We start from the raw sequence: 16,832 nt of genomic DNA, 5'->3' as shown, positions 1-16,832 counted from the left end.
TTGAGAAACTGGTGACAAGGGGACAATTGGCCCCAAGGGATTAACAGAGGGGAGGCCAAGGAGAAGCCTTGGTCAGAGAAGTCAGGACACCTTTCTGATGAAGCCAGCTGGAGGAAGAGCACAGAGAGGGGGGGTTGTGGAAGGGGCAGAGCAGTGGAAAGCCCTGTTCTGCTGCTGGCTTGAGTGATGGGAGTTTGTGCCTGCTGAGGTACATTTTTGTAACAGAAAGGAAAACACACAGAACTGACATTTCTTCCCTTCTTTGGACGGTAGGAATGTTTTAATTGAGAAATTTGTTTTAATTACATTAGGTGATATCACAGTCTATTTTACAAGTTTGGGGTAAGAGGATGTGTGGACCAGTTACACAGAAATCCAGCGAAAGGATAAAAATCTACAACATGAGAAAAATGAAAAGGTTAACTTAACCCCAAAATAAAAGCATTGAGAGTTTGGTGTGAGTGGAAATGGGAGATTACACCAGGGTCCAGAGAAGTAGAAAGGATGAGACTAACACAAATTTACAGTATTGTTCTGCATGACCACCGTTTGCCTGTGTTCAGAGACAGCCTCTCTTCCTGAGGGCATCGCTATGCAGCTGGCCCCGTCTCTGAGGATTTGGTCTGGTCTTGTCAGAGAAGAAAGCAAAAGAACTGATGGGCAAAGGTCACAACCCACGCTGAGCTGGTCCCCAGGGTCACTGCCTACAGGAGTGTCTTCCACTGGATAGTCGGGGGGGTTCTGCACCAAGAACTGTATGGAGGAAAACTAAAACAGCTCCAAAAAGCCCCATCTCAAACGTAGAAAAGTCTCACTCTGGAAGTGCTTACGAGAAGATCGTCATCATAGAATTTGGTTTCTATAATAACATTACCACTGCAGGAGGAAAGGAGGAGAAAGGTGTTAGAAGGATGCATGGACAGTGATTGCTCCTCTCCACGCTCTCACAAGCCTGGGCTCACACCCTGACCACCCCACAACCTCATTTCTCTGGTTTGGAGCACTGGTCAGGGTTGGTCAGGATTCAGGGATCTCCCAAACACATTCCTGTGTGGAATGTTCCACCCATCCCTCCCCTGTCCGAGCACTCTGAGTACTCAGGTACTGCTCACCCTGCAGAGTGCTCAGACAGCAAACTCCTGCTCACTCCCACTGCTAAAAATAAACCAGCAGTCCCAGCACCTTTAGGACCCTGCCTCCTGCAGGAATTGTGAAAACCAATGGGAATTCTTTTTTTATTCTCCTTCTCTGTCCTCTAGTGCTGAGCAAGCTACATCAACCAACATGTCATTTCCCTGAAGAAGTGCTTAAATGCAAAGGCACAAGCATATTTTATACAGCAATGGAAATGTGGATTTGGGTGTGAAAGAAGCTCTGGAGATTTAACTTGCTGACTTCTGAGATTTTGGTACATAAAATTAGAACTCTGGGACCATTATAACACCTGGACACCTAAGCAGTGTGATCTGACCTTATCTAAACAACCTGGACCTTGAAAAGCAAAGCAGCAGTTCTACCTCCACTGTGGCTCTTGGTGTCTGTAACACTGGACCTGCTAAGAGTGTAAGGTTTTGTTGTGGTGTGGACAATGCTTGAACTGAAAATGTTAGGTAATGTCCTCAATCTGATACTTGCTCATCTTGGGAACTCTTCATGCACAGTGCCTTGGTTAGCACCAAGGATCACATCTCCATTCTCTCCTGGTTTGGAAACACCAAGACAAACCTGAGGTCTTTGGGAATATTAAAAAATGAGGGGGGGTCTCCAAATCTTGGCAGCTGTAAAATGACTTCTTTGGGCCACAAGTTTCCCTTTGGATTTCTTTGGGCTGGGGCATTCTACTGAAAAGCCTCAAGAATGACTTTAGGATACCTCTATAAACAGGAGAGAGAGATCTGGGCTCCCCACTGCAGGGAACAAATGGGACATTGGAAAATACTCAAGGTCATTTGAAAACTAACTTCTCTTGATTCCCAGTCCTGAAAACATCTTGAATTCCTGAGATGATCAAAAGCAACTTGTCAGATGTCTTTGTTTCTTTATTCTGGTTCCCAAATCTGGCTCCTCCTGTACTGACAGTGCCCAGCTCTGGGAGCTGAGGTGTGTGCAGCACCTCCAAGGTTCTGAGCAGGCTGTGCCAGGAGCACTGTTGGAACACTGGTGCTCTCCTCCAAGCCCACTCTCTTTGAAACGTGCTGTGAATGGCAATCAGTGATGGTAGCTCCCATCCCAGTGCCTTCTCTGTGTGACTGGCTTTGCTCCAGACAGGGAATGAGAGGGAAAATGCTGGAGAGGGAGATCTTCCAGAGGACACAGTGACCTTGCTGCTCCCTGCCTGCCTCCTGCTGGCAGCAGGGTTCCCAAACCCTTCTGTGTCTGGCACTGCTCTCCTTGTGTGCTTGCCAGCACCCATCCAGCACTGCAGGGAGGATGGTTACCCTTCCCAAGGCCTCCCTCCAGGAGCCTTTTCCATCATCCCCCCAAGCTGGAGCCCACACCACGTGTCACTGTCACACATCTGAGGCATCCCTGCCCTGCTCAGGAGCCCTTGTGCACACAGAGCCAGAAGCAGACTTTGTGGGGAGGCTGTGTGAATCTTCCTGCAGGTGACTGTAAAATGACTGACTCCTACCTGTTAAAGTACTTTAGCCCCAGATACAACTCTGTGCACAGTGTACATAAATGTGTATGTATGCCTATACACTAAATCTGTACAGGCCAATGTTAAAGACCCAAAGCTCAGCAAAGTATTACAGTGATGAAACAAACACCAGAGCAGCTGCTACAGGTGATATATCGCATCAACTGAACTACTTTGGGCAAGAATCAATGATCAATAGCTGATTTAAAAATGGCCCAAAAATCTGCTGGGTTTTTTCTTCCCTGGATATAACAGGCATTAAGTTGTAAAACATTTTAAAATCCTTTCACGATTCACCTTCCAAAAAAATTAAGCAACTTTATTAAAGAATCAGTTTCACTTTCTCCAAACCTTTATTGCTATATTAATGCAAATTGGACCTGTGGGAAGGAAGGTAATGAGGTTGGCTTAACCCCTTTTATGTCTCAACGACTAAGAGTAGTGAGGTGTTTCAGAGTTGGTAGCAGCTCCCTCTTCTCCTGCCCACCAAGGAAATGCCATGCACTGCTTTTGCTCTGCCTGCTCTCAGCCTCTGCAAGCCCAAGGCACTCACGTTAAAACGTTAGCTGGCATCATCTGTGATTCAGGTGCTGCCTCTATCAAGGACTGCCAAGTGTTTGTGGAGTTAGGAATCACAAAACCAAATTCAAAGAACCATTCTGCAAAGTAAAAGAAAAAAAAGAGATCCAGAGGCATTTGAAAGAAGGAAATTCACAAATGGCCCTTTTCACCTGATAGGCTGGGGAACTCCCTAAACTGTCTGCTGGGCTGCCAACATTTTACATTTAAATTACTTTGTACAGCTTAAACTGCACTGAACCCTCCTCTCAGAGCAGATCCTCCCTTTCTAAAATAGCTGATGGCACTGATAAGGTCACACCACTTCCGTGGCATTGGGTGAAAATTTCTGACACACCTAATTGGGAACAGGAAACCACCCTCCTCCTCCTGCAGACATCCTGGGATCCAGCTGAGGTTAAGTTGCAGGTGGTTGCCCAAAAGACGCGGAGCTCAGTGTTTTATCTGCCCCTCCTGCCCAGACTAAGAGCAGCACTGCACTGAGGGGGGTCAGAGGTGCAGTTGTGGGGTCACTGGCACTGCTGAAACCAGGCAAACCAGAGGCTCCAGCCTGGCACTCTGAGGAACACCCAGGAATTCCTGTAATAGCTGACTTTGAAATAGCCTGTTTCCTTGCCTCAGGCAGCCTGGGGTGGATTTATGCCCTCAGGCATGATTACCCAGCTTTTTTGCTTACATAACAAAGTGTTAATACACTTATGAAATGCCATCCTTAATACTGTGGCCCATTAGTCCTGACAAGATGAGTGCTTCAGAGCTACTCTGAAAAATTAAAATCACCACATTCAACCCATTTTAGTCTCTCTAATCCCCGCCCTGCTGGGGGTCAGTCCCTGTGCTGCAGCACACAGAGCACATCCATACCTTCTAGACACTGCCCTTTGAAATAAACTTTCTGTTCCAGACGGAATTTTTCCATTTGTTCTGCTGAGGAAAAGTTTAACTCCCGGGATACTGCTTTACATTTCAGGATTTTTTTAGGAACTCGAGCTGTGAAACAGATAAAGAAGCATTATTTGGACACAATAAAATCCAGCTTCTGCAGGTACTATTATTCTATACTTGGAAATAATGATTAGGACTAATACAAGATCATAGCAGCAGGAAAAATACAAACACAAAGGACTTTGTTTTTACATTTGTTTTTACATTTGCAAGAGTGAAATCCAAGATGCAAATACCTTAAGTACCCTGCCCACAGCCAAGAATGAAATTTATGACAGAACCAGGGATACAAAACTGATCTCTCAGAACCAGACTCCTGGTTCTTAGTTGTTTGTTACTAGTAATTTTTCAAGTTGAAAATATATGATGCAACTTTAATTTTTACTTTAAGAATTGTGCTGAAGATGACTGGCAGCCAAAGGGCTGCTTAGCACACCAAGCTCCTTAGCCCTTCTCACTTTTCCTTCCCTTTCAGACTGTGCATCCCCAGAGCAAACCACAAATGTGTGTTTCTCAGCCCAGCAGCACTTCCTGAGCCATCTCAGAGCTCTGGGAAGTAAATGCCATTCCCTTAATGCTGGGACCTGCCCAGGCTGTAAAGCCAGAACCACACTGGAAGGTTCAAGAGAGCAATTTGACAGTCCAGGTTTCTGGGCTCTTGCAATGGCTGAGACACCAAGAGCAAGTGGCAAACTGTACCTGGTAGATATTTCACAAGATTAATTTTTTTTTAGAGGTGGAGGAGTAAGAGAAGGGACAGCTAGAGAGCACTGATTTAGGGTCCTGATCAGGAGAGCATGAGGGGGAAGGCAAATCAGTAAAAATCTCCCAAGCCTGTCACACTTCAGTGGTGTGATTGTGCATAATTCCTTCCTGCATATTAGAGAATGTTTCACGTGAATTTTTTTAGAAATAAAGAGGGGAGGGAAGACAGCTGGCATGTGCTTTATGAGCCAAACTCTTCCAAAATGGACGGCACATTAAGACATCCATGAGCAGGGAGCAGGCTGGTGTTTAATAAATGCAGGAGTCTCCCAAACCCCAGGCAAATCTATCTAATGTAGAACAGTTCTATGGAGTAAGACCTTGATACAACATCAATCTCCAGAGCTGGAGGCTTAGGGAATGTAAGCCAACATCCTACCCCAAGGAGAAGTACACAGCCTGATTAAAAAAACCCCTAAAATTAAAAAAAATATTAAAAAGAAAATTAGAAGTGTAAGGCAAGAGTTTTAAATGTAAAAGTTCTCTAATTATTTTAATGGGATTTTTTGCACCATGGAAACCTGCATGGCACCATCCTTTACTGCCCTCACCAGTACAGACTACACCATTGTGGATAAACATCCCTTTGCAGTTAAGTGTAAAATGACTCGTTAAAACTCTTCTGCGATTTAGTAATTTCATTTCTTTCATCCCGAAGACAGAGTGCTGAGAATGTTTGCTTTAACATTGTAAAACTACCAATAAATAGTTACTTTTAATAAAAGTAGGACTGTGTTGTCTTTAAACATCTGATTTAAGACATTTTAATTTACATTTATACCATCAAGAAAAAATTTTAATTGCAATTATTTATTTTAAGCTCATTTTACTTTTATTTCTCTCTTTTTTTTTCAATTAAAATAGAAAAGAAGGGAGTTTGATTCTCATCAGTTAAATCCATTTTAAAACATACTGGGATGCAGATAAGCATAGACTTAATCCTAAATTTACTAGTGCTTTTTGTTAACTTGAGTATGTACTATACCTGCACATTTATTTAGGCACTTCCATGGTTAACATACATTTAGTCAGATGCTTAATGATGATTAGATTAGAAAGTGTTGAATGACACATATCTTATTTACTTACAGGTAATTTTGGGTCCAACCATTTAGTTAGAAACTGAAATTCAATTTAAATATTCATATAATTATGTTTTCATTTCATTTAAATAAAGTTACCTTAAATATTTGGGACATTGAAGAAAGCAAGTTATCTTAGCCAAACTGATTTTACATTTTAAACTACACCTTTTCTTAGATAATGAAAGGACAATTTGTATGTCTTGAATGAAAGCTGGCTGTGGGGATTCTGTAAGAGCTACACCTCAGTGGCTTAGCCCAAGATTTGCTTGTATATTGGAAGAAACCAAACTTTACAGATTTGCATCTTCCAAATTGCCTCCCAGTTTCAAATGCCCTGTCACTGAACAGAGATGACAGGAAAAGCTCCTGCTGTCAGATGCTGGTTTAGATGATTAATTCTAGTTTCAGGTGCTCAGGCTGTGTTTTTTACTACTTAAGGCAGTTTAATGCTCAGACTTTGGCAGCAATCTAATACCACATTAATATTGTTTTTATTTCATCTGAGTGGTGATAGTAAATTAAGGTAGTAATACAGTACCATGATTTGAAACTTAAGAGTTCATTTTATAAAGAAACTTGTACTTAAATAAAATAGAAGTCATGTTTAAAAAGCAAATAGAAGTCCTGTTTAAAGAAAATGTATTTTATTCACTCTGCTATGTATTTGGTTCTTCATTTACTGTGTCTAGACTGTGATTTGCCCTGAATGGCCACAGAACATACACACACACCAGTACTATAGAATGATTTTAGGACACATATGGATTTAATTTTAGAGCAATTATTCTGTTTGTCCTCACTGCTTCTGCTGCAGGACTGTAGCAGAACTGCATTTCCCCACACCTTTTAATTCACCATCAGATTACCCTGCTTTGTTGGATGTCTCCCCCCTTCTCAGCCTATTTATTAAGCATGACCCATCTACCTCAGATTTCTTTTCTAGCTAAGACATACAAGAACTGCTTTTTTTGCCTCTTCTCCCAAGGAAGAGCATCCTCCCATCAGTAATCTTTTCAGTGGCTTCTCCTAATAGCTCTCCTCTGCATCTGCCAGTTTGCAGGCATCCATCTTCTAGATGGATGAGTGAACTGTGTACCAGATAGGATCTTAACTATTCCTTGTACAATGGGCATTAATCTCAGGCCAGAGGATGTTTTAATTAATTCCCCAAGTTCCTCTGATGGAGATGACAGTTCTTGTTTTATTTGCAATGAAAATCTGAGGCACAGTGGGGTGATATGATTTGCCCAAGTGACAAAAGTGACATCTGTCCTTCAAAGCAGGGCTATGTTTGCAACTCAGGTGACCCAGACATGCAGCACCACCCAGTCCAAATGCACAATGCAGTCACACAGTACCTTCATGCTCCACTCCAGGGACAGACAGATCTTCTGTTCCTTGCCAGAGGATTTTCCCTGTTTCTGCATCCCGAAGGTTCATCCAATTTCTGATTGGGAAGCAAATAAGGAAAACAAGCTATCTCTATCCCTAAATGCTGTGGGTAGTATTCTTTGCTGAGCTCTGAAATAGGCTACTCCAGCTGAGTTTCAGTCATGGTTTCTCATTCTCAAGAGGCCAAGGAAAAGAGATGCTTTTTCCTTGAGAATAAATAAACAAACCAACCCCTGACCAGAATGAATGCAACAAGAGTTATATAGCCACAGATTTCGTTTTCACTTTAGACTGGAGCTTGTTAACCTCATTTATCATTTTCCACTGCTTCTAAAGGATAAAGGCAGTGTCACTGTGCTGTGGAGAAGCAAGAACATTGCTAACAATAACAGATTGTTACACAAACAATTGCTCTTCTCTAGTATTTGAAAATGGCTAGGAAAAGGAGTCCTTTCTACATAACATGAGAAAAAGAATAGCATCCAATCCAGCTTGTTTTCTTAGCTTACAAAATATTAGTATCAAGGGTAGTTCTATTGCTGTTGACCTCGTAACTGCCATTCATGGGAATTCTTCAGCTGCTGAGTGCTAAGCAAAGAGAGATCTTCTCTTTTCACTCTCAGCAAGTGAGGCTGTGCCAGCCTGATCAGTGAATCAGTCAATAAATCTATAGGCAAGTAGGAAATATTCATATTTCCAAAGGGACAGTTAATAATGATCTTAAGTACACCTTTGCAAAATCTCTGTCCCAGGGTAACTCAGCCACTGACAGCTCAGAACAAGGAGCCTGCACACCTGCATGATGCCATCCTGAACAGGGACACAGCCATCCACAGGCCTCAGGCCCTCCTGCTCTGCAGCTCCTCAGGGTCGCTCTGAGGATTCACCAGTTCAACACCAGAGGCTGAACAGAGCAGGATCTGTGGGGTGAGCCCACACAAACCAGAGCCTTTCCAGGAGCTGCCTTTGGCTGCTTTATGGCAGCACACCCTTCTCAGTCAGGACTGCCTACAACAACTGCTCAGGGAACTGCCTGGGGAGCTGCAGACAGAAGAGGGACAATATGGGCCCTGACATGGGTATAAATAGGAGCTGTTGGAGATTTGCATATTGAACTCATCCTCTAACACACACAGTTTCCAGGCAGACTCACACAAACTCATCACACTGATCACATTTTTCCAGAGCTCCCAGGAAGAAACAGATGCTTTAGCAAATTTTGCATCACAGACGAACATTTGTTTTAAAATTCTGTGTGTGGAGGAGGGGAAGGGAAGATGGCTGCTTCAGCAGAGATGTGAGGATTCTTTCCCTTGCTGAAGGCTGGTCAGACTTTCCACGCCCCACTGAAAAGACAAAGAAAATGTGTGCACAGGGTCTGTTCACATAAAGCTTAGAGAATGGAAAGAGGGAACACAGGGCAGCCTGCTCATGTCCTTCTAGGCTTGTTCCAAACACAATGTATCTACCACTTGTTCTGGGATTAAGGCAAATGAGAAAGGGGCAGAAGATGAAAAGCATCCTCTGAGGGCTCCATTTGGCACCTCCATATCCTAGCAGGAAGCTGCAAAGTGCAGCTCTCCCCAGCCAGCAACCCAAGGGATACAGGGACTGGCAGGGAAGTCAGAGAGAGAAAATGAACAGCAGAATGGGAAGAAGAATGTGCAGCAGAGCTGGGCATTTCATGTGGTGCTGGCTGAAAAACTCCAAGTCCTCAGCCAACACAACATGCAGGATGGAACTGCCCCAAGAGTAATTTCAAATGCCAAAAAATCCACGATTTTTCCATACATCTTCCCCCACACAGACATACAAATTAGCCAGGGTGAGGCTATTTGCATAGAAAGCAGTGTGCCATCTATCAAATGCCATGTACAAGGGGAAAATAACAAATGGGACAATCTGAGCATCTCACTGACACACTCATTTATCTTCCCAACATTCTGCCACACAAACACTCTTAACTATTAGCTGAACAGTAATTTAATAAATTGGGCACTTGATTATCAAAAACTTGTACTACCTTTAAAAAATGGTCCTCTCACAAGTATTTATTTGCTGTTTGTTCACTATCAATATCAGTCAGAGTTATGAGCTCCCAGGTTTGGCCACAGGCTGTGTGGTGCCAAACTGAGCACCAGCTGAGTTCCTCTGAACTGGAAATGAAACACTGACCAGGACAGCAAAGCCAGCACTGTAAAGGAACTGAGCCAGCCTCTCAGTACTCTAACTAATGGGCCATTCCTTTTCCTTGCCATGACTTGCCTTGCCTTCCCATCCCTCTTCCCTTGTCAATTTTTGGAGCACTCTAAAATCACATTCACCAGTTTCAAAAGTATTAAAAGTGCCCTTCAGTGAGAAGTAGCCTGAAACTTAATTATGATCCTTACTTGAAATACACAGTTATAGTGTTAGTGACCTGCTATTTCTGGTGAGAGAAAACACCACTGTACACTACTGACCTCTGTAACTTCTTCCTATCAGGATTGTCTCAGTCCAGTCCAAGAAAGGTGATACAAATTATGCTGCTGAGCTGAACAATGTTAACATTTAAAATGTATGTTAACATTTGGGGTGTTGGACATCTCTAAAGTGCTATCTGGCTTTATTTTGTTTATGGATGTTCCACTGTAAAAGGAAATCCATGCAGGACAGCCTGTCCCATGCTTTGTATTATGACTGTCAAATTCAAGAGGAAGAATAAATAAAAAGCTCAAGGCTCTACCCCTGCTGATGAGACCATGCATCAGCAATGCATGCCACAGTTCCTAGAAAATATCTTGTATTTAAACAACTTGAACATTGCTAGCCTGTGTAAATTCCTTATCAAATAAATAAAGGTTTAATGTCAGTGTAGTCAAAGGCTTTCTGACTTTGACAAGTCCCTGTGCTGGTTCAGGGCATGCTTCTCCAACTTCTGCAAATGAAGAAACAAAATCAACCTGCTAGTCAGAGTGTATACAAAGAGGAAAAATTTGTGGACCCAGACATATTTGAAGGGTTCAGAATACACTAGCCAGTTTACAAGTTTTTTCCCAGTAACTAAACATTATTAAAAGGGAAGAACAAATAATCAGATCTTAAAAGCACAGACACACACACAATCTCTTTCTATTGGAAAAAAACAAAACACTTCAGGGACAAGAGGTTAGTTATTTTAAAAATAATAAATGTTTAAAAATAAGCAGGCATCTGAAAAAAGTTTTAGTCAAAACTGAGATAAAGTATAAAACTCTAATGAAATTAAAAAAAAAAAGAGGCAAACCCCATCACAAGTGATTTCTTGACACAGGAATACCTGACAAAGCAGCAGCTGCACTGCTTACCTAGTTAGCAGCTTATCAACACTATTTCTGTCAGCTTGGATAGGAAGGCTAGTAACACACATACCCCAGAGTGAAGAAAATTGAGATCTTGAACCAAACCCCCACACACTATTATCTTCTAATGTGTTTAATTGGTTTAAGATTCTTCCACCCCAGCAGGAGAGACATTGTTACTAAAAATAAAGAGTGCTCCACCTCCTGAGCAGCAGTGGAGACCTGCAGGCAGAATGAGCAGGGCATTTTAAGCATTATTGAAAAGGAGAAGGAAAATTCATATTGGTCTGATACAATTACTCTTTTTGAAGAGGTTCATGCAAAGCCATTTAACAGGGCTAACAGCAAGTAGGAATCCAGGCAGTTCCAGCTGTGTGAAGTTTGTATGGGGGGGAAGGAAAAACATTAGTGTATTCGTAATACAGTTTCTCATCTTACACCATTACATTTTCATTCATTTGTATTTTGGAGGCTTGGGGTGGGGTTTTTTTGGAAATGATATCTGATTTAAGACTCAATAGATCAAATACTCTTCAATCCTGAAGGCAAGAAAGGATTAGGTAGAACAGCAGAAGGAAGAGTGTATGTTGATCTATTTATATTCCACCACCTATTGGGTCAGCAAAGCCTTACATAAAAGCTTTGTAGTAGCTGGAACTTGACTTGCTTTATATACATTAAATGAAGTAGCTCCCTCACAGACCTGTTTTGCTTAGCCTGATGAAGGGAAATGGTTTGTGCATTTCTAAATTCAAATTTTGCTTTCTTTAATACCTCTGATGTCAGGAGTTCTTTCTTTTTTATATCTGTCAGAGAGATCACTTGGTTCAAACAAATCAAAATGTACATCCTTTATCTTTCAGTGTATTAGCATTGCAAAAGATTGTCTTGCATTACCACACTTGTAATTAAGAGTAGCCTTGAGGAAGAGAATGAGTACGAACAAAATTTCTCATTAAAGTAGTATGGAGTTAAAAGAAGTTCTGCCTCCATCTCCCTGACTATTATTTGTATGTTGTAATTTTTAGCACTTCTTGAATATCTCAAAGGCAGTGCCTAACAGTATATATTGTTTCTCTTGTTAAAATGATCAATTTTTCATTTTATTCCTTGCTGTCTATGTCTACACCATTCTAAAACCTCAGGAACTGCTGTACTCTTACATTTCATAATAAAAACAAGGCTAATGTTCATAACCACTCCTAGAAGGAAGGTCTTTCATCATCCCTGCCAGCTTTTTTTTTCTTTTCCACATGAAATGCAACATTAAAACAGTTCCCTACCTGCCAGGTGCAAACAACATCTCAACAATAGCATGTTAATGAGACCTGTCCTCTGGGAGAAGGTGGAGCTGAAAGCCCTGAACAATTCAGACAACAATCTCTGCTGCAGACCCAGAAAAGCTTCTGATCAGGACTCACCAACCTTCACTCCTGATTTTACATGGTCTGTTGTGAACAGCAGACACAACCAGGCAGCCATGGCATGGGAAAGCAGGTTACCTTACAGGGAAGTAAAGATCAGACTTTAGGGATTATATTTATATCAGATATATTTTCCCAGAAGTACATTTTCATCTCACTTGTTTCAATCCAGTTTGAGTAATAAGGACCAATATAAATTATGCAAAGTAACTACCAAACCACAGGACTACAAAGCAGATCACCTAAATGGCCTTACACTCACTTCTCCTCCACTCATGCCATTCATGCTGTAATTTATGCCATCTCTACTCCCACTTTTTATTACAATTCCCAAATCACTCTTCCACAGAACTCCTAATTGTGTGCTTCAATTTAAGCATATGCACAGATGTTCTGCTGATTCAGGTCCTTGAATTCACTCTGTTCACACTCATGAGAAATGCTGCTGTCTGCTGTTTAATAAGCCACAAGAACACAGGCTGGCAGTGTTCCTCCCAGCCTAAGGATGAAACTCAGAGCAATATCCTATCTACTGAATGAGCATCCATCCATTCTGTGTACAGGAATACCAAAACACAAAAACTGGAAGTTATTCCTCAAGCATTACTGGAGCCTTGGAGTATAGTACTGTCAACTTCTGCTTTCAGAAAGCAGCACACTTTGCTGAGTTCCTGATTAGACAGAAAACATGCTGTGACAGTTCTTACAGGGGCAGAACTTTTAAAAAACTCATCTATTATAAACCAACTTTCCTAGAGTGATGCACAAGATACAGGTTACTGTGCTCACAAAATGATGGGAGGTGCTGGAAAGGTGCTATATTAAATCCTTAAATGGAAGGAAGCCAATTATCCCTTCAAAGCACTCCTGGCACTCCTTCACTTGCTGTAAAAGAGCCTGCTTTTAAAGTCTCCTGTACAAAACAAATTGCTGTACAACAGAAGCCAGGGAGATCCACAGATTAATGTGAACCACATGACAAAATGCAGCAAAAATCCTCAGCAACCAACAAAGGAATTTCACAGCAAATTATGTAATCAGAGGGATATATTTAACAGCTACAGCATCACAGCGAAAAGATCAACACAATACCATATACTTGTATACTTTGTACTTCCCTTTAAACTTTCTGCCTTACATCTTTGTGTGTCTGTGCACAGATCTGGTATCACACCATGAATTTCCATCTAACATCCATCAGACAGCTCTGGATTAAGCTGCTCTTGGCCCATATTGGAAAGACAGTTACACAAGTTACTGCACACCATGCCAACCTTACCTTGGCTGCAACAGATCATGCTAAGAGAGTAGAAATTATTATTGCTCCCTTCTATTGTGTAAAGCAGACAGAGCTCTGACCATTCCCACGGGGCAGTGGAGCTCCAGTGCTCCCTGCTCTGTCACATCCTCCCTGCACCTTGGGTGACCATCTTGAAGCTGAGCTATGTCCACACCAAGTATTTCCTGCTTGAATCTCTGAATTCATTTCAATTTAGCAGGGCTCATGTTGAGGCACAATGCAGAAGTCTGCAACAAAAATGCAGCCTAGGTCTGTTCACAACCAGATCAGCTGCAATGGGATGCCAATAGACAAGTACAGAACCTGTTTACCTCTACAAACACTGGAAATGAAGTAAACCTACTTCCAGCATTTGCTAATAAAAATTTTATCCAGTTAAAAATCTGTGTTTTCAAACACTTTAGGTTGAAAGACAAAAATATTATTCAACACTTTCATCAAAATTAACAACTAACATTCATCTCTACGCCACAGCATCCTAGTGACATCAGGTAGCAAAATAAGGCAGAGTTGAAATTTAAATTAATGTTTAATTTTCACTGTTGGCAATTAACTGTCTGAAAAAATTCAGTGAAATCTCCCCAAATCTTAAATATTTAAATCAGAATTAGCGACACTTATAGTAGTCTTAACAAAAGCAGGTACATGTACTAAAACAATGAAGATGGAGAGCTGCTAGACTCTGGGAGGAGAAGTGTCCAGCATGGGCAGGCAGAGTGAGAGAATGTTTTGTTTCTTTGGTAATACCCACAAGAATTGCCAACCAAGCCAAACTTCCATTTCACTTACTCTGCCTCTCTCTCTAAAACCAAAGGAGCAAGAAACAAATGGATGTACAATATAAAGGAAAGAGTCACAGACCTACTGAAGATGAAGCTAAGGGTCATCAGGAGGGAAAAAGGGAAAAAGGAATAAATTATAGTGGTTTGCAAGCAGCTGATCAGGGATGTAGACACTATTGCTTCAGGATGAGTCAGATGAAGTTCAGACAAGTCTAGTTTGAAGAAGCTTAACTCTTAGAAACTCCAGCAATTTTTGTCACTGCTGAGCAACAGAAACTGATTTAGGCATTTGCAAGTAACTTTTGATTTCTTCAGACAAAAGCAACAACGTGTGACACTCCTGAACAGCTCCTACCTGCAGCAGGTGGAGGGACTGCCCTGTTACCCTGGCACACCAGCAAAGCCTGCAAGAAAAGGCTCTTGGAGAGCATGCCAGGCACTTCTCTGGGAACTAAACTCAATCCAGGGAGACCAAACCACTTCTAATCCCAACCCAAACCCAATACCCTAAGATTTGATATCCCTAACAAAAAAATTTAAGTAAAACCCAAAATATACTTGTGGTACAATGAATATAATGTTGTTCAAAGTGGGGGAAAGCTCCAAATTAAATCTATACACACATCACTGTCTTGGGGGGCAGATTCCCCTGTCAGAGCAAGCAAGCTGCCTTCTGTGCCTGATCTGTTTGATACTATTAAAAATGTGCTTTGTTTCCTCTAGAGACAGAAGTTAAAATGGTTCCTAGAACCAGAAAACAGTGCCAAAACAAAAGCAGCTGAAGCAATGTAGAGGCTTTCTGCTGTTTTCTGCTGCCTGTGTTTTTTAAGCTTTTCTTTGGCTTATCTCAATAGCCTTGACAGAATTCCTTTACCAATGCCTCAGCAGGAAAAACAACATGTGATCACATTTGGAGATTGCTTTACAGTCTAGATAGTAAAACAATCAATAACTTGGAAAAACTCATAATTCCTTGCAGGACCAGGAACTGCACAAAGAAAATTGTTTTCTCTTTTCCAGTGCAGTAACACCCAACTCCTCCCATCTTCCCTGCATTTTAAATACATCTCACAAATTAGCATGTTAGAAAAGCCTGAGCTTGTGCTAAGAACCCTTTGAATATTAACATAATTAATGTCATCAGTAATACTCCGAGTTTTTAAGAACAGCAGGTGAGTCAATGGGAATGATGTATTCATCCAAGAAAAGAATGTGACCTTTAAAATCCATAGGGCTTTATCAGAACATAATTTTAAAGTGGGTTCCTTGTAGCTCAGAACAAAACTGAATGTAAGTACAGAGAAAGCTAACAGAGACACCATGTATACAAGAGAAACTAAAAATACAATTAAAACACTGGAACTTCTTAGAGAAGATGCCTGGCCTACATCAAAAGGTAAGACAGGTTACAGAACAGACTGAGGAGCCACATCCAGAATGCTTAAAATTATGTTAAATTCTTTAAACCCCCAAAAATTGGAATCTGTTTGTCCACTTTTTAATTTTAGCACATCAAACAATTTTCCTCTCTGCAAGTGAACACTGAAAGTGATTCAGCAATTGAAATAACTTTATTTTGTCTTAACTACTTCAAAACAAAAATTTCTTCCCAGCTAAACTATTATGGTAACATTTCAAGGTTCTCAGCAATAAGTGAATGAGAGGGAGTTTCATGGAAACAATCTATCAAGGGGTTCTGGTGCTTAACTTCATTTTCATAGATAAGGTTGCAGCTAGACACCCTCACAGGAATTTATCTCCCTGCAAATTGTTATGGACTATTGTTCTTTGCAGAGCCAATGTCACGACAGTCATGCAACAAAATCAGCTTTAATGGAATGAGGCATTTTAAACTTCAATATGCCTCTTTATTTTATACAATTATTCAGCTGCTTTAAAATATGCAATATATTGGCTAGCTTATAAAAGAAAGCTTGGATTGATTTCATGTCATTTTTGCAACACTGGAGGATTGGATTTTTTATGTCTAAAAGGATCTTCACACTTCTTCATATTGAAAGGGCACAGACCTGAGCAGAGGAACAATGACTTCTTTGACCAAATTTTTAAAAGGGATAAACATGGCTGCTTAGCTGGCATTTTCATACAGTTTCACTTGAATGACCTGTAGCCTTGTGTGAAAAGTGGAGAAAAAGCAAACCTAAAAGGCTCTAAAGAGGCAGTTTTATCAGCACTGCTTGTGGCCAGTCAATGCCTTTGTTCCTTGAAGGCCTCTGCAATAACTTCTCTATTGAGCAAAGTGATGTTTATTGAGAATGGCAAAGCTGAGCATCAGCAGGTCCCCCTGCTGCTCCCGTCATCCATCCAACTCCAAGCAGCATCCTGGGCTGAAAGTGTCCCCTGGTAAAATAAGCAACTGACAACACAAAAAGCCTCCATGATTTCCAACTGCCTGTGCTTATGTAGGGACTATGTGCTTTTTTTTCCCCCTCATTGGTCTTTAATTTCTTTTTTCTCTCCTTCATTTCACCTTCATTTTTCTCCTTCATCTCTTCATACAGAGCTCTCCAGCACACCAGCCTATTGAGCTCCAAAGACTGCTTCTGATAGTCCAGATTTATCAGTTCCACATATTAGA

At 41.3% G+C, this 16,832-nt stretch overlaps 1 protein-coding gene across 1 annotated transcript in view; it reads right to left on the bottom strand.

Annotated features, from left to right (window-relative positions):
* Positions 1-249: 249 nt before the first annotated feature.
* Positions 250-16,832, bottom strand: part of PDE6D (phosphodiesterase 6D) — a 34,535-nt gene continuing 17,952 nt past the window's right edge. The window contains exons 2-5 of the mRNA XM_059479201.1: positions 7,374-7,462; positions 4,085-4,210; positions 3,195-3,300; positions 250-876 (exon numbers count right to left, since the gene is read on the bottom strand). Of these exons, the coding sequence (XP_059335184.1) occupies positions 795-876; positions 3,195-3,300; positions 4,085-4,210; positions 7,374-7,462 (403 nt within the window). The 3' untranslated portion in view covers positions 250-794. The remainder of the gene's footprint in view (positions 877-3,194; positions 3,301-4,084; positions 4,211-7,373; positions 7,463-16,832) is intronic.

This window comes from Ammospiza nelsoni, chromosome 10 (genome assembly GCF_027579445.1).
Source record: "Ammospiza nelsoni isolate bAmmNel1 chromosome 10, bAmmNel1.pri, whole genome shotgun sequence".
In the NCBI taxonomy this organism is placed as follows: Eukaryota; Metazoa; Chordata; class Aves; order Passeriformes; family Passerellidae; genus Ammospiza; species Ammospiza nelsoni.
The sequence above is the reverse complement of the archived record's forward strand: the minus strand, read 5'-3'. Positions and strand labels throughout refer to the sequence as shown.